This window comes from Myotis lucifugus, unplaced genomic scaffold (assembly GCF_000147115.1).
Source record: "Myotis lucifugus unplaced genomic scaffold, Myoluc2.0 scaffold_0, whole genome shotgun sequence".
Lineage (NCBI taxonomy): Eukaryota > Metazoa > Chordata > Mammalia > Chiroptera > Vespertilionidae > Myotis > Myotis lucifugus.
The window spans coordinates 25,865,292-25,884,704 of record NW_005871048.1 but is presented as its reverse complement, the minus strand read 5'-3'; the positions used below and the strand labels follow the sequence as shown (position 1 = coordinate 25,884,704).

General features: G+C 36.4%; 1 protein-coding gene across 1 annotated transcript in view; it reads right to left on the bottom strand.

Annotated features, from left to right (window-relative positions):
• KIAA0825 (KIAA0825 ortholog) overlaps positions 1-19,413 on the bottom strand; it is a 59,424-nt gene that overhangs the window by 13,928 nt on the left and 26,083 nt on the right. The window contains exon 3 of the mRNA XM_023749961.1: positions 1,815-1,946. Coding sequence (XP_023605729.1) covers positions 1,815-1,945 — 131 coding nt within the window. The 5' untranslated portion in view covers position 1,946. The remainder of the gene's footprint in view (positions 1-1,814; positions 1,947-19,413) is intronic.

The window sequence follows — 19,413 nt, the reverse complement described above, 5'->3', positions numbered from 1 at the left end:
AGACTTAATTCTCTCTGCTTTAAATAAGAACAAAGATTTCCCTCCATTCCTGTTTTAAAAGCATTTACCTGAGAACCTTGTAATTATAAGCACTTTTCCATCTCTTTGACATGTATCCCTTGGAAGACTAGATAGGCCTTTTGTCAACTTTCCAAGCCAGGACTATCTCAAGAACCTGGGAGCCATCTTTTTCAAATGCAAACACCAAGGAGATAGCTCCTGTATCTCCCAGTTTCTGTGGAAGTGTAGGAGCCTAATTTCAGTGGATATGCTATCTTTTGAATTTGTTATCTATGCACATTTATATAATGATAAAAAAATTAACCACATTCTCATATAAAACTTGAGGAAAAAATTATAGGAACATTTCACTTGCTTGGTTCAGTTCTTTGACAATTCAATATAACTATACCTTAAATTTTTAAGAAGGAAATACTATGTTATCATTCTACAATAGAAATTTTTACTGTGGCTTCATATTTATAACCTACATTAGGAGAATTATTAGAATCTTTGACCAAAAAGATTCAAATAAGTAAACTGACTCAAGAGTCCAGAAATACATATGAAGACAAAGTCTATTCTAGCAAAGTACATGTATTAATGGGAAACTACTTCGCTGCCCTAGCTGCCCTCAGTGTTTGGTAACACTTTTGAAGTAGGTAATGAAGACTGATATGGCATAACAATTCTCTGTAGTCACTAGCCTCCCAAAGTAAGTGAGAAAGAGAGTTAAAATGACAAACATTACATATAAATAATTTATTTTTTACATTCTGTTTTCAGCAACTCAAGCAATCCATGGCTTTATACTATTATTTTAATACCTTAATTGAAAATTTTTGTGCTTAGCCATCAAAGAACAATGTTTAACTCTAAACATATTAAAAAATCCAGGCCAACAATATTGGCAAAATCTAAGAAATCATTAATAGCAATTCAATAAACTTTATCTATTTGAAGGTGTTATTGTCCTATCTAGCATGGTCATCTGGGCAGCTTCACCAGAAAGCCATAGTTTTATGCTCCCCAGGGAATCACTGGTTCATTCCCTGTGAATCGAATGGCACAAGGGGAGATGGACGCATGTGCAGTGAAGTTGAAGTGACGTAGGGAAGGTCATTGGCTGAGAGGATGGAGCTACTGCAAGTGCACAAAATCCTGGAAGGGTAAAATCCCCAAAGAGTTTCCTTTTCTTCTTCTGTGCTCCCTCTTGCTCTGTGAACCGCACTCGCCCTGTGTTCATGCGCTCGCCTGCAGTAGTCATATGGCCATAAGCAGCAATATGGCACGCAGGATGCTGGACTGGACTTTAATATGGAGCAGAAATTCTGTGCAGTGGCTTTCATTCTGGCCCTGCTGAAGACAAGATTGGACTTCTTCCATGGCAAGACAGACAGAGATGGGACTTTTGAAGGGAACCCCTTAATTTTACATCATCAATAAAGCTTTCCATGAATTCCCATCCTCAGGAGGGACCTCAGAAAATTCTTTTCCTTGTGGCATCCCAAGAATTCCACTTCCACCAATAACAAAGTCAATGCCGATATATATCTATCTATATACCTATATCTATCTATCTATCTATCTATCTATCTATCTATCTATCTATAGTTTTAATACAGTACTAATCAGATAAGAAAAATCACATTAAATTTTAGGGAGGAAAGTCTCATCATTTTTTTTTCCAGCAAAGTTAATGACAATGAAAACCTAAAATTATCTAACAGTAGAAAACAATAAAACTAGATTAGGTAACATTTGTGTAAATTAAACATGAAACTAACTTGTTTTAATTAATTAGCAATATTTACCTTGCAGCATTTTGTTCTATCTTTTCATCAATATCACTGAAGATCTGCTTAAACTCCAAGTCTCCAGGAAATGAATTTAACAAACAATGTAGGTCAAAGGAATTATGGGAATATTCATCTCCCCCGTCCATTCTGAGGAACAATAAAAAACATGTTAGTTACTTCAAAATAAAGGGAAAAACCTACCTCAAGATGTGATACTAAATCAAAACCAATAATTCCCACTTTTAGGAAAAATGAAATATAGCAATAGAAGAACTAGGGTATTAGTAAGCTGGGTAGAGTGTTTTGTTAAAGTTCATGAGGTGTGACCTAATTTTCACACTTTTCTCTAGTTTGAAAACTGAACAAAACAGCACCCCTCAGAGAGAACTTATAAACATCCTGCTGCTTCTCACTGTAACCCAGCACTGCAAAGGAAATCACAAAGCCTCACAGACCACTGTGAACAAAGGCAGTTGCAGAAAGAATTTAACACCTTCCTTCCACTCTTACCCACAAACTAACCTGGAAATGATAACGTCAGAATTGTTAATGCCTAGTACCCAGGCCCTATTCATATATGAAAAAGGCAAAAAAATCTCCTCTCTGATAACTAAAACTTAAATTTGCTACTTTTTATAGATATGCATTTTTCCCACTATCAAAGAGTTATTCATCCATTCATTCCATATATATTTACTGAATGTTTGGTAAGTAAGAAGCATTGCAGTTGAAGCTTGGGATATAGCTGCAACAAGTGAAAGTCCCTTCCTTTACGGAGTTTTATTCGGGTGGGGAAGGTACATTTTAGAAACACATCAACAGATTTTATAAAAGATCACATGGTGAGAAGTGCTATGTGAACATGTAGGGTCAGGGCAATGGGACAGATTAAGAAGGATGAGTTGGTACAGTGTATGAACTATTTTATTTAGGGATATGTTATTTTTGGACATACAATAGTGCTTATAAAATATTTTGATGACTGATAGTGTTACCGATGAGACCATGAGACCTTGGCTCTTGTTTTCTTGAAGGAAAGATTTCAATCAAGAGACAAAGTATAGCAAAATAAGAAAGAATTTATTGGCTGCAGCTAAAAATATATTTAGGACAGTGAAACAAGGAAGAGCATAGAAAAAGCAACAGGAGAGCCTGGGCTGGGCTGCTTTGGCTCACTGAGAAGTCAGAGAAAAGGGGGCCTTGGTGACAGGTTCAGGGGGTTAGCTCGGGACAAGCTGCCGCTGCCCAATGCTCCCCTGGTGGCAAGTCTCATGGGGTCCCTAAAGAAGGAGAAAGGGAATGGGGTGAGCCTGCTCCCCTGGGAAGAGTGCACACTGGGCCCTTCACTCTGAGTGTATTTCTCTCTCTTGTAAGTGGAAATCTTAGGGGAAGTCTCAGGGGAGGGTGTGATCTTTCAGGGTTGTGGTCTCCACTGATTGGTCAGCACCAGGGCAGAGGTTTAATAGTCAATGTAGCTGGTCCTGAGGTAGCTATGGCATCACTTTTCTGGTTTTGCTGCTTTTCTAGCCCTGGAGCCGAAATACAACTGAGGCCTAGATGCTATCTTTAGGGAGGAAAAGGTCAGGGCGGGAGGATCTAAACCACATGACCGGCAATAAGCTAGGGGAGGAAAGGTTTCTCTGGGGGCAAGGTTCTTGTCTTTCCAGTTTTGCCCCTTGCTAGGCATCTAGTTTCTGTATCTGTCCCATCATCCTTGCTCTGCTCATGTCTGTCTAACTGATAACCAGAACGGTGAGCAGAGGTGTTTTTCTCGGGGTCGTGTCTCACGACACCGAAGAATGAGCTATGGACCAGAAGATTTAAGCAAAAGTATGGAAAATTGATTACAAGCAGATTCAGACTCCTTGCAAGGGGAGGGGAACCCAAGAATGGGCTGCCCATTCAAGCCTTGTAGTCCAGGGGTATATGTTTGCTACAAGCTGCTCTAGGTCTACCTGATTGATTCCCTCAATTGTTTTTTGTTTGCTTTGTTTTTTTTGCAATAAGTACTTATCATTTCATATATAACTAGAGGCCCAGTGCACAAAATTCGTGCATTAGTAGGGTCCCTAGGCCTGGCCAGCAATCAGGGCCAATCGGGGCCTTCTGGCTGCCGGCCAGGGCCTTTCTTCTTTCTACGGCACCCCCTGGTGGTCAGTGCACATCATAGCGAGCTATCAAACTCCCAGTTTCTGGGTCGAACTCCCAGTTTCCGGGCCGAACTCCCGAGGGGACACTTTGCATACTAGCCTTTGGTAAAATATTTTAAAAAGAAATTACCCCTGCTCTCAGTGGGACTTATAATTTTTTATTTTACATTCCCTATCTCTCTTCATTTTAGACACCTTCCATCCTTAACTTCTCTCTTAGCAATTTGTGTTTATCATTTTATTCAAAATCTATTTCAAAACTTACATAATTCCTAAATATCTTTTGATTAAATATGACCACTTCACCAATCTTTTTGTATTATTTTATTTGTGCTTCCAAATGCTGTTAAAAGAAAATGTTTCTTGTATTATTTTGATAATGTGTGTTTTATGTCCTTCTTTGAAATCAGTTCTAGAGTAAACTGATAATAAATTGAAAGATGTTGAGCATTCAGATAAGGTTGGGAATCATGATTTTGAAGGATTCCCAATCTACATGGTTGTCTGACTTTTCTCTATCTAACCTCAGTAAAGAAGTTAATCAACAAACACAAAGAATGCATTAAAGCTGTGACAAGATGGAGTAGCAGAATGATGATGGTTCAGAGTTTTCATGGGACTGGCATACATCTTGTGATGCTTCCATATCCATATTTATATGGTTCCATGGTGATGAAGGATAAGAGAAGCAAGAGTCACCTTTTAGGTAAAAGGCAGCAAGACTAAGATGCTGTGTGATAGGATTTAAAAACAAACAGCCTGGCTGGAGTGGCTCAGGGGTTGAGCGTTGACCTACAAACCAGGAGGTTGATTCAGGGTCAAGGGCACATGCCTGGGTTGTGGGCTTGATCCTCAATGGGGGGCGTGCAGGAGGCAACAATCAACGATTCTCTCTCATCATTGATATTTCTCTCTCTCCCTCTCCCTTCCTCTCTGAAATCAATAAAAATAAATTAAAAAAATAAAAAAAACAAATAAATAAAACCTGATGGACAAAATATAACTAATGGGATGAAAACATTAACCTGAATAAATAGTTATGCACAGATGAACATAAGAAATAAATAGAGTAGACTGTGGTAAGTAATGCTTAAGTTTGGATTTAGAAATGTCTCTTAAATTGGCAGTGATCCCTGCAGGACTGTGGTGAGAAAGAAGCATGCACCAAATGGGCATGGGCATAGGCGCCAATCCTCCCATTTCCTTATCTGTGCCACAGTGTGTCTGCCATTGCTGGGCATCATGATGGAATTGAAAGGTTGGACAGTCTCTCTTCAAAAGGAGCAGAGACAGTAAAAAGAATAAGGCCATAAAAAAAAAAAAGGAGCCAATAGAAAGATCACTGCTATTCTCTAAAAGGTAACTATGACTTCAACAACAGAAAAGTAAATTATTGAGGGATGAATGTAATTTGGCAAATACTCCAGGGGTAATTTAGAAATTTTAGAAAGGTAGAACTAACTATAAAATTTAGGGAGGAAAAGGAAGAGGCAGTGAAATTGTGGGTCAGGATATAGCTTTACAGTCTCTTTATGTTCCTGTATTTCCAACTATTAAATTGTCATCAGGAAGATTATAATAATTTGACATAATGAATGAAGTCTCTTATCTTACTCCGTGATAAATCAAAAATGGGAGCTGCACCTCCTTAAAGTACAATAACTTTGTGTTTGAAATTGCTATTCTGCAACATTGTTTTTAAATGTTCATTCTCCTATAATGTTTCTGAAATTTTTTATAAGGTTAAAAACACAGTGCTTAATATTTCAAACACGTATGAAAATCCAATCTAATATTAATTATTGCCTGTAAAAATGAGTTATGTTTGAAGAATTATATCTAAGCCAAACATCTGTAGATTATGTTTCAGCCGTAGGCAAAATGTAACAGTTGAGTTATAAATTCCTAAGAACAGTGACTATAAGAAAATACGAGCATATTATAAGCACTGCCAGAAAACATTACAATAAAGCAATAAAAAAATTATAGTTTATGTGATCAAAAGAAACCCCAGAAAAATAATTTTGGAATCTCACCAATCTTTTAACGTATTTCAAAATGATACTTTTCTATTGTAGGGTCTCTCTCTCTCTCTCTCTCTCTCTCTCTCTATCTCTCTATCCCGCTCTAATTTAAACATATAATGGTTAGAGTCCTTATTTTATCTTTTTTCTGTTTCTTCAACAATAAAAATCTGGAGTGCCATTCTTCTTATAACCAACTAATAAATGTTAAAAAGTACTAAAAAGAAGACTGAACCATTGGGAAGAAATCCACACTACAACTGAGTTAGTAAAGGGGAAAAACAGGACTGTGTGATTTTTCCTCAGTGGAAAAGCCCAGTGAGGTGGGTCATATACCTTCTGTGAACTCAATGTAGACTGAATGTGTCCACCAGCTCTGGCTCACCGGAAGTTTGACTACTCAACAATGCTCTCTAACCTAAAATAAATACTGCGAAAGAGCATGGCAAGGAAGTGGGGTGTTGGTATTAATTAAAAATAATTACACATTCTATCTGAAACTAAAGAAGTTTCAAAATGTTGCACTATGATAAAACACATTTAACTATAAACATTATTGAACCAAGAAGCAATAGATCTGAGTCCTGATCCTGGTTCTGTTAATGTCAATGTGCATTTGGGTAAGTTACTCAAGAAGGATGGGGCTCACGTTCCTCATTTAATGGATTTATTAGGCCCTGAGGTTTCTTCTAGCAATAAATTTGTTGTATTCTATAAGAAATTATAAGAGACATACATATTTCTGAACCCTTCCACACAAATTCACTCTTAAAATGGACTATTTTGTTTGTCAATCCCATCATTTTTTCTGCATCTTCGACTCTCAGAGCCACTTTAGATCTCCAGGACTGCTACATGGAAAGCTAAAGTAGAACCCATAGCAAGAAATAATATGCAAAAACAAGAAATGTGAGGCATCAAGATATTATTCTATGGTAATAAATAGATGCCCTGTACTGCTTTTCTGCCTGCAAAACTCAGTCTCCCTAAAATATTCTAAGAAGCAACTAGCCCATGTCTCTGGGCTACTCTGACTTGCCACATTCTTCCCTCAACAAAAATTTTTGAGGCCAATGGACTTTGGGCCTGGTGCCTCCAGAAGGAAAAGGAAGACATTAGAGAATCATATTTTCAGAGGCATTGTATCCTTATCTCTTATTCTTTATATTATCTGTATTTTCTTTCTATTGCTGGATTGGTTTGAGTTGCTGTTTGATATCAAAACGAAGTGAAAATAAACTTTGACCAGATCATTATTCTTAAACCTGAACCAATCTTTTCAGGCCTGGTTCATTTTTACTTTCCCATTTATATCTAGTCACAAAGTACTCTTCCTGTATCATTCACAAAGTCCTGCCAACTTTATATAACTCAAAATTTAACTTTTACTAAATCTTGAAAATTTTATTTGGTTCAGTGAACTCATTCATTGAGATATAATTTATAGGTATGAGGGCTAAGTAATATTAATGTTAATAATAGCCAACTCTTACGTAGTATTTTATATGGGCTATGCATTGTTTGAAGTACTTTATATATATGAACTCATTTAATTCCTATTATAATCCTATGCAATAGATACTGTTATAATCTCCATATGAAAAAGGCACAGAGAGGTTCATGACTTGCCCCAAATCACTTAGATAGGAAGTAGCAAAGCTGGGATTTAGACTGCTTCAAAGGCTGCCCTTAATCACAAAACTATATATAAAATGCCGCTGTATTGGTTGTTTACTGCCTTATATATTTGACAGTGTCCCCTTGGACCATTATAAATTTTCTTTATTATGAAACCTATATAATCCCTCCCCCAGATTTCTTTTATTTTTTTTAAGGCTAGATCTTCCCCTGTGATAATTCATAGTCATCAGTAAGTTATTTCATCAGTTACTGGAAGTTAAAATCCTAATATTTTAGTCTCCCCCAAAGAATGAGAAACAATTTAAGCAAATCTCAATTTGTTGATAGTCATTTAGAATACCTTAAGCATTAAAGTCTTAAATTAGAAAATAAAAAACTTCTTATTCTATTCAAATTTATTTTTCAACTCTGATCTATATATTAGGTTTCCCTCCACAGACTACTATATTTTCCATAAATAATTGTGGAAGTTCTGATTATTAAAATTATATGGGTTAGAATATTAATATACAGTCAGTAAATACTTATATAAACATACTACAGCTATTAAAATCTCCTTCAATAAATTATAAAATATTTCATTGTAACTCCTCTATTAGTAATTTACATATGTGTATGTATGAAGTAGAAATTGACAGGATCAGTCAGAATACACTATTGCAACTTGACAAGCAAACTGAATTAATTGTCATATGCTTTACTCACCAAACCTGACACTGCTTTCTTTAGTTTTCAAAGTACTGCTCTTTTTAGAAAATATTTTCATTTTAATAACTCTTTATAATCTTCAACACGCAATCCTAGCCATCTCTTTTAATATAACAGTGAAACCATATGTGAAAACAAATTTTAATTTTTGCATTTTTTGTAACTTGGCATGTACATATTTCATGTAATTTAAAAGTCATAAAATTATCACACAATATGAGATTAGACCTAAATAATGTCACAAATCATGGAACTAATGATTAATGAATGAATTTTCAAGTGCAATAAAACCTTAGTAGTTTGGAGAACAGAATAACTGCAATAGCAAAAAGTTTAAGTTATGGAACACTTTTAAAAAGGCAGTTGTACTATGTATCAAGTGGGAATAACAACATACATAGCTTATGAGATGTCAATTACATTTTAAGGAATTTCCTTTTAACAGTTAGAGTAGAATGATTTGAACTTAGCATGTACGTTGTATACAAATGGGTACTTCTAAAAAAATTAGGGTTCTTAAAGTATGTTCCAAGGGTTTAAGAATTTCTCCTAAAAATTCTACTAGTATTATGTTACTAGTATTAATTAGCTGGTTATATTAATGTGATACTATTATCTTAAATTTTCAAAATATTATAAATTAACTTAACATTAATTTGATAAATTACTATTTCCATTCAAATACCCTTTTATGATTTCCAGAGTTTTGACTCCATCGATTATCACATGCTATAGTATCAATATCCCTTTCAGCTAACTATAAGTAAGTTTGTGTTTCTTGCTCTTTAGAAACCAACAGAACCCTTTGTAGGACCCCCTTCCCTTCATAGCCCAGCATCTCAAAATTGCAGTCCATATTTCCTACTATATTCTTATCTGACATTCATTTCTCAACCCAGAGCAATCTGGTTTCTGCCTATTTCCTTACACTGAAACTGACAAATATTTTTTAATTCCTATCACACTTAATCTCTGCACTATTTGGTATTGATAACTACTCCTTCCTTACAGTAGTTTCCTTTCTTGCCAATCTTCCTAAGTATCATGGGTTCCCAGGTCTCTTGTCTCTCACACATTTATTCACTTTAGCTAGTTGGCAAGCTCACATAATATCTTCTTCTTTTTTAATCTGAGATATTATACAGAGATATACAATGGTTGTCCATTTCTATGCTAGAGGACCCATTCAGCTTTCCTGATCATAAGTAATTGATACAGGCTTAAACATTTGACCCAAGCTGAACCATCAAATGCGACTAAATGAATTCTGAGATTGGGAATGAAGGCAGGGAAAGAGAATCACTGGTGGTAGCCATCAAGTTAACTCTAGCCTTCCAAGAGAAGGTGCATTATTTTTTTTTTTTTTATTTTTTTTTATTTTTTTTTTTTTGCTGAGGCCCCTGTAACTGCTAGTTTCTGTCCTCCGACTGGCTGATTGCTCATATAGTTTTCTTTTGGTTCTGTGAGATGCACAATAAACCCTCTCCCTGCTCCTCGGCCCAAGAGTAACATTTCTGTTTTGTTTTGTTTTTTGCTTAAATTAACCAGAGTAGATTTTATTAAACTAATAAACATCTTGATTGGCTCCTCTTTCATCTCTGCCATTAAACACCGCTATTCGCCACAGGGATCTCTGTAGACCAGCTTCTCATTTTAAATACTTTCCCTGAGCATGCCTCATTCAAAGCCACTGCCTTCTTTTTAATGTAATTTTACAATATTAGATTCATTTTTTTCTAAAGTGATTAAATTCATTTAATTTAAACATTTTTTTTTATTTACTGGATATTTCTTCTCAGACCTCAAAAACAATCTCTTCCTAGTAGTTCTCATTTTGTAGTCTTCCCAAATTTCCTTTCCCCTTGCCTGACTAGGGGAGGGAAAGAAAAATTTCTTCTTATCCATTTCATGCTGGAGTTCTCGGTCCTCTTTTGTATTCCACATGCTTTTCATTTCAACCTCATTCACCTATTATCTCGATGCTGAAAAATCAGTCTATATCTCTAACCTTAGCTCTTCCTCCAAAACCCACACACATATTCCAAGCGCTTATTAGACAGTTCCACTTCACCGATTCAAAGGTTCCCTGAAATCAACATGACCAAAACTTAATTCAAAATCTTTCCCTTAAACTAGCTTCTCTTCCTATATTATGGAGTCACCGGCTCCCTAATCTCCCCTCCCTTACCCTAGTATTAGTATCAGGGTCAGCAAACTATGGTACAGTCTGTTTTTTTCTATGGCCTGCAAGCTAAAAATGGTTTTTACATTTCTAACCAGTTATAAAAATAAAAAAACACACAAAAGAGAGATGCTGGAGTGTCCATATACGGTACATAAATCCTAAGATCTCTGTCTTAAATAGTCATCAAATTCTTCGACCCTTTCTTTCTCTGTATCTTAAATGGTCATAATATGCTCTCAAATTTTTTTCTGTCTGCTACCAGTATTCTCAAACTGATGTTATTTCCTGCTGAAGAAATCTCCTATCTCGCCTTCAGGACTCACATCTTGTGGTATAATGAGAAATATATATTTGGTTTTTGCCCCCCATCTCCTCCTACCCTCTTCCTTACTTTGTCCTATGCATCTCTTCCATTTGGCCATTCTGGAATGTATCCTTTCTAATAAAATTGTAATCAGAAGTATAGTGCTTTCCTGAGTTCTGTGAATCATCCTAATGAATTAGTGAACCTGAGAAGGGGTGTGGGAGCCCCCAAATTTGCAGTGAGCCAGGAAGAAGTGGGGGCAGTCTTGTGGGATTGAGCCTTTAACTTTGGAGTCTGCACTAACTCCATGTAGTTAGTGTTAGAATTGAATTGAGCTGAATCACAGGACACCCAGTTGGTATCTACCCTGCATTCTGGCATTAGGCTTCTCTTTTTATAAATCAAATCAGATCTTTCACTATCCTGTTTAAATAACACTGAAGACTTTCCACAACGCATAGGACAACTCCAGGCTCTTTACCTTATTTTTTTATATATATAATTCTTCACATTTAATTACATTATTAGACTATCACTATCCTTAATTGACATCTTGAAATAACTTCCTAGCTATACCTCCCTCTACTAAGGATGTTTTAGGAGAAAAATCACATTTGTGGAAGCCATTTACTTCATTAATGCACATAATACTATTTGTAGGCAACATATAACTATAATAACATAATTTGTACATTATCTTTAAACAAGAAAAGGTTATCTACAATTATGGCTTAAACCAGGGGTGGGCAAACTTTTTGACTCAAGGGCCACAATGGGTTCTTAAACTGGACCGGAGGGACGGAACAAAAGCATGGATGGAGTGTTTGTGTGAACTAATATAAATTTCAAAGTAAACATCATTACATAAAAGGGTACGGTCTTTTTTTTTTTTTTTTAGTTTTATTCATTTCAAACGGGCGGGATCTGGCCCGCAGGCCGTAGTTTGCCCACGGCTGGCTTAAACCATAAATGCCTTTTAACAACTTAAACCATTTAAAAATATATATATTTTTTATTGATTTCAGAGAGGAAGGGAGAGGGAGAGATAGAAACACGATGAGAGAGAATGATGATAGGGAATCATTGATCAGCTGCCTCCTGCACGCCCCACACTGGGGATCGAGCCCTCAACCCAGGCATATGTCCTGACTGGGAATCGAACTGGAACCTCCTGATTCACAGATCGATGCTCAATCACTGAGCCACGCCAGCCAGGTGACTTAAACCATTTTTTTAAAAAATGTGAATGGTTAGAAAATATACTTGTAATGAAATATCAGAATTTAACATTTAAGCTATCAAATGAAATTTAAATGTGATGCCTTAAAACTCTTCCTAGTTTCCATCTACAAAAAAAAGAATAATAATAATCTTTAAGGACTCTTATAGTTTTAAAATTCTATTATTTTAATTGAGTGATCTATTTCTTTAATATTTAATCTTGCCTTCGCAGTACACTTTTTAATTCTTTAGTTCAATAGGATAATTCGTTGTTGGTTAAAGCAAATTCATATAAAATGACCTGAAAAATCTATTTAAAAAGCAATCAGTGAAAGTAAATATTGGATTTCTTCATGTTAAATCTAAAAATCCATCACTATACTTGCTTTTTACTTTATTTGCTGCTTAACATATCTCAACAGTGAATCTATCATATCAACATAGTCATCATGATCCAAGCTGCAAATAATAGAGAATGTCAGTGTCAATTTTGCTTTCTCACACTTGCTTCCCTTCACTTCATCTGATTTTAATAATCCCTGTCAAACCACAAACAGTCCAAATTACCTTCATGACACAGAAGCTTTCAAGGAGCAGACAGAATCTCAACTTTCATTTAGCAAGTACAAAAGAAAGCTGTCCAGCTGGACAAATATTATTTCCACACTTGACAATCTCTACAGTTAAGCATGCATTTTAATTTTAACTAAACCTGCCAGGAGTTTGATATGAGCTTCTTGTTTTGTATAGATTGACTCGCAAGATTATCAGACCAATGACTGTTATTGTGATGAAATAACTCAACATTTTTATACTAAAAGATAAATCATATACCCAAACTGAGGGATCAAAATGGATATATAAGAGATAATTTGGAGGCATAGGTTGCAGGAATAAAAAACTACTTAAATTAGGTGCTTTAATGACTAAACATGTCTAAAGACAAATAATACATCTTGATGTAATTTTGAAAAGTAACATACCATAACTAAAATGAAATGAAAAAAGTTAAAATTGTACTCCACGATACCATTGAGAAACAGGTTCTAAGAATGAAATCTAAAGAGACTTTTAAATTGTTTTAGACTGACTTGACCTCAAAGTCAAATTTCTAGAACACTTCTATGCATCAAATTATAACACAACTGATGTTCTTGACAAGATATTAAAAAGTCCACTCTATACTAATTAATGTATCCTTGTATACACAATGTAAAACTTCCAAAAGTCAGAGTAAAACTGAATAGTAAGCTTGTAGAAGAGTACTAGAATAAAAGTTGTAGTGTAAAACTACACTATGGACAATTATGTCTTTGAAGTTTGATTTATTAAACTTAAGTCTAGAAACTTCAAATGGTAAAATATTTCTGGAACATTTCCTGTCTAAGCTAGGCCTGGATTTCTCCTATAGTTATTAGAACCTCACAATTCCCAAATGTCGTGTTCCCTCAGTTTGCTATACTTAATTCTAGTATTAGGGTCTTCCTTCTCCAAAGGCCAATCCATTGGCCATTCAAGCATGATTTCTCCCCCAACTCTATCTTGAATACCAGAGCTCAGTTTCCTGTACAGCTCCTTTCTTTCTCTTTCCCGCTGTCTTCTGACTATTCAATTTCATCTACATTCATGTCTACCAGTATAACCTGTGTGTGGGAACTCCTGTTCTAATTATCCCACTCCATACTACATCACTCCCTTGGATGTCCCATAGGCACCTTAAACTCACATACTCCCAAACAACATTACTATTTTCTCTCTGAAACTTCTTTCTTTTCATGAGGTCCCTATGATAGTTAGCAGCACTACTATCAACCTATATACTCAAGTCAGAAATGTGAGAGTCATCTCCCACATTCCAACATTATCTCACCAAACTCATAGCCAAATGATCAGTCTTAACTCTATCTCTCACATCCATTCATCTCCTATTGCTCCTGTGTAGATTAAAACTCCATCCTCTGGATTAGTGCAGCAGTTTCTTAAAGAGTCTCCCTTATAGTATTTTGTATTACCTCCTTCTAATTCATTCTCTAGCCTACCACCAGAATGATTTTTGTAAAACAAAGAGAGGAATCAGTGTTTATAGCAGGATTTTAAGTCTAAGTGACCAGGAGAAAAGTCATCCCCTTCTGAATTAGAATTTAAATTTATTCAGTTAAAAAGATGAGCTCCACCAAAAGGGTTTCCCCATAGGTCTATATAATTCAAAACAAAATCTTGGAATTTCACAATTAAATCTTATACACCATTCAAGTTATCATCATTTAATTCATTTAGTTCCCACTATGATTTCATAGGGATATATTTTAATGTCTTCCTACTTGTGAGTTTTTCCCCCCAATAATTCCAATTCTCTAAAAGCTTCACATAAACTAAATTTTTGCCTTCCATGTAATAAATGCTTTGATTACAGATTTCTAATAGATTTTGAATAAATTGCAACCAAAATTGAGAGGACATTTTAATAAGAGTATTTAATACGGTGGTAGGACACAAAGCAATTTTTAAAGTCTCAAACATTTCTAAAATCCAAAGAGAGGAAGTGTATACTGCTATGCTTAAATCATTTTTGTTTTATTTCCATCAGTCTGGTTATCTATAGGCTGGTTATCTTGTGTATGTATAAGCACATTTGTACTTTTTGACAACTACAACTTCTATTTAGGTTGGTAGATATTGAAAGTTTTTGATGCTATTATGAATTACAATGTACATCACAATATATTTCAAGTATAGTTCTCTCCATAGGTTCTACATTTATTTTTAAAATGTTCATGATGTTATGTTCTACCACAACATATTTTTAACATCAAAACCAAATAATTTTATCATGTTGCAGTTTTTAATACAAATTATAACTATTCACAATAACGTCAAGTGTTTCACCTTTTACAGGATAAATTTCTAAATGCTTTACTTTGATCCCATGAATTAGACACAAAACTTGAACTACTGGAATTGATTTTTTAAAATTAGAAATGTCCAATGATACTCATGTAAAACTGGTACCATTTAACTATTGATAAATTTCTTTTAATGGAGCCAATACATTAACAGCTATTGTTTCACATTTTTATACATGCACAAGAAAATGTGAAACCAAAATTAAGAGAGATTAACTTAGAACCATCACTTTATATAAATGAAAAGTCATGTTTCACAGAATGGTACATAAATGTACCTTCTGCAGCTAGGTATGGGAATGTAGTATTTGCAGGCATGATCCTAAAAGAAGACTGTGTAGGGACCCTTTCCCCCTCCCTACTTGGGAGTCCATTCTGTGGGACTCTTCCCCTCTCCCCACATGGGAGTCTGTACTTTTTCTTCAATAAATCTCCACCTTTCCTATAAAAAAAAAAAAAAGAAGACTGTGTAGTAGATGTTGATCTTCTTCAGCAGACTGATGTCTTCTTGCTTTCACGTGATCAGTGATATCATTACAGCCCCTTCATGTGTGAATTACACATAAAAATTCTTTTCAGCAAATCATAACTGTTAAATTTGTACTGGTGTGTGTTTTATTTATTTTTTAAAATATATTTTATTGATTTTTTTACAGAGAGGAAGGGAGAGGGATAGAGAGTTAGAAACATCGATGAAAGAGAAACATCCATCAGCTGCCTCCTGCACACCCCCTACTGGGGATGTGCCCGCAACCAAGGTACATGCCCTTTACCGGAATCGAACCTGGGACCCTTGAGTCCACAGGCCGACGCTCTATCCACTGAGCCAAACCAGTCAGGGCTGGTGTGTGTTTTTTAATTACTCTCATCAAAAAGGGTTATTATAAAATAAAAATGTGTTACCCAATAATAAAATAAATAGGTAGTTGTGGATTTATACTACATGATACATGATGAAACCCGTGTGGCAACAAAGTCCAGACTGTATTCCCTCAATGGCAAGATTAAAGTCTGAGAAACTGTGCAATCCATGGGCTAGGGCAGCTGTCCAGAACAACTGGCTGGCACATCAAGTGGCCAGCGGAAGTGGCAGCATAGGATACTTCTGCCATCACCATCACACAAAAGCTGAATAAGTTCGCTGTATCACTCTGCTCATGCCAGAGTGCATTCACTTTATCACCAAGCACCCTTCATGCTGACCTTGAAAAAGATGTGTTAGCATATAGTATTACCTCTGGAAAGGATCTGGAAAAGAGAAATGGGTTATTGCCAATTTAACCATATGTTAAAGTGAGAATTCTGCTCGCTACGCTGGCATCTCACATATGAGATCGTGTCACAGTGTGGAAATACAAAGTGTAGGCCTACCTAAACCTAACCTAGTTTATTTACATGCAAGTATTTAAATAATACTTCATTCAAAAGTAAAAAGTCTGAGACAAATGCTAAACCAGATGTAATGCTAGGACAAAGGGCATAAAATGGGACTATTCTGGGCAAGCTGTATATATGACAGGTTGTCATTGTGATGTGCTACTTTAAATGACAATATGACATACATAAAATGGAACTTATGTATTTATAAAAATGATAATCTAGCTCTATGTGGCATGATATAAAAAGATTTCCAGAAAACTGAAGGTAGCCAAAAAATACCAGGCAGTGCTCCATGCTAGCTTCAGGAAGCTAGCTAAGGAGTGGGGAACTCTATGGTTGCCCATAGGTTTTCTGCTGGTTATAGCCCTAGGATAGGCAAGGGTAGCGAGATGAAGCTATAGGGAAGTTTATGTAGCAAGGGCTAAATTATTACAAAGGAAATGCTGAAACTTTCATCTGGATGACAGAATGAAAATTTATGAATAGATTTTTAAAACTTAGGAGGAAAATTGTGATAAGAAGGTATTGCAAATTCAGTTACAGGCATGATATTTCTGAGTGGATTATATGAGTAGAAATGTCCAGAATAGAAATGGAGGAGGCATAGGAGGGAAATGCGTGAGGAAACATAATGTCACATGGAAGTTCAGAACACCAAGACTCAGACAGTGTCTTTCAAATTTTTTGGACTATGATCCACAAAATGCATTGCAATCTAATGGGTATGTGTGCACACACATATCTTAAACAAAAGCTTCATGAAACATTACTTAACCTTAATACTTCCTCTGATATTTTCTAGTATACTCTAGTCCTTTTCTTCCTCTCTCCCCACTCTTCCTATTTATTTATTTTTAAATGCTGCCACAGCCTTCAAATTGATTTCAACATCTACATTTTGGCTGAGATTTTTAGATTACAAAGAGACCTTTGTGGTTTTTTGTAGAATTATTACAAAGATATGACCAGCAAAGCCAGAAGAGATGTTCTTTGAGAAAGGGTAAAGGAGAGAAAAGCAGAATATTAAGGACTGGCATGGGGAACACTAACGTGAGGAGGGAGAAAAGCCAAAGAAGGTAAAGTAAGAGGGTCAGCGGATGGGAAAAACAAGTAGCAAGGGGGACAATGCTGCAAAAAGAAATGAGTAGTCAGCAAAAGCCTTTTCCAATTTGTATTTTCCTCTCCTGCAGTGTTTTTTTTTTTAAAATTTTGTTTTATTGCTTAAAGTATTACAAAGAGTATTACATATGTCTCCTTTTTTTTTTCTCCCCTTGACCTTCCCCTAGGCTCCCCTACCCCCCAGTGTCTTGTGTTCATTGGTTATGCTTATATGCATGCATACAAGTCCTTCAGTTGATCTCTTACCCCGCCCCCCAAACCTCCCCGGCCTTCCCGCTGTAGTTTGACAGTCTGTTCGATGTTCCTGCAGTGTTTTTAAAGTGCAGTTCAAGAATAATTTAAGTAGAATTACTTCAGTCACTTGTTAAAAATTCAAGTACCCGGGCCTCATTCCAGGCCCTGTGAATTGGAACTCTGGATGTGGGTCCTGGAGCTGACAGATAAAAATTTTGCCAGGGTCGTTGGTTTCACCAAGTATTAGATGTAAGCACCTTTTTTCATTTCAGTTTTCCATAATGGTACTGTCCAGGAACATGCAATCTCACTTCATACTTTAGATGTATTCTTGAAAAGTTGCTAAGTGAGTACTTGCATAGAAAACCATTATTCTCCTAAAGACTTCCATGATTAATTTCAGAATTATGTTCATCCCTAAGGAAACAAGTTTCTTGAAGCATTCAGCCTTTAAACAAACATTATTTATCCATCTAATTTTTCTGTATTGCTTATGCAAGTAGTTGGCCAAATGAACTTACAACCATGATCTTTATTCACAAGGGGTGGGAGAGAGGACAGCTGCAATAATGTCAACATTAAACAATTTTAATTAAAAAATAATAAAATTCAATATACTGTTTACACATTTCATTCTGATTTGGAACTGATCTTAACAGGTTAAGTACCACAAACAAGTGACATTTAGCAGAAGTCACAGGTAGGAAGTGCCACAGGGAGATAGTTTTCAGAAAATACAGAAACTAAAGTTTGTAATTTAGACTCTAACAGCAAAAATATGCCTTTATGTGGTGAGTTCTGCTAACAAATATATTTGTCAATTTATTACCAATTGATAACCAAGAAGAGTGAGATATGAATCTATTCTATTCCAAGCTGGGAAGCATAGCTAATAACAACTAAAGTAGCTAACATGTATTCACTTACCTCATATCAGGCCCTGTTCTAAATCCTTTACTGATTAACTCATTTCATCTTCACAACAATCCTGTGAAGTAAGTACCCCTTTGGCCCTCACTTCCCAGATGATGAAGGCAAGGTGTAGGGAGCTGTGTAACTTTCCTGAGGCCCCTCAGCTGGAAGTGGGAACCAGGGTTCAAATCCAGGCAGTCTGTCTCTAGAGTCTGTACTCTAGGCAATGTGCTTCACTGTGATTGTAAGAAAGTCTCCGATGTTGAAGTTAGTTGCCACTGTAGAAAGACTTGCTGTTTATAATCTGGGTGTTTTTTTCTGTTCTTTATACAATTGATTTCAAGATAATCTGGGTCTACTTTAGATCCCTGCTCATGTTTAGTTATTAGAGCTCATTATATAAGGTACTTTATTTATGACTAGTGGTCCCGTGCACAAAATTCGTGCATGGGGCGGGAGGGTGTCCCTCAGCCCGGCCTGCATCCTCTCTAATCTGGGACCCCTCTCACAATCCAGGACTGCTGGCTCCTAACCGCTCACCTGCCTGCCTGCCTAATGCCCCCAACTGCCCTCCCCTGCCAGCCTGGTCACCCCCCAACTGCCCTCCCCTGCCAGCCTGGTTGCTCCCAACTGCCCTCCCCTGCCAGCCTGGTCATGCCCCAACTGCCCTCCCCTGCCGGCCTGGTCACCCTCAACTGCCCTCCCCTGCTGGCCTGGTCATGCCCCCAACTGCCCTCCCCTGTTGGCCTGGTCACACCCAACTGCCCTCCTCTGCTGGCCTGGTCTCCCCAATGGCCCTCCCCTGCCAGCCTGGCTACCCCCAACTGCCCTCT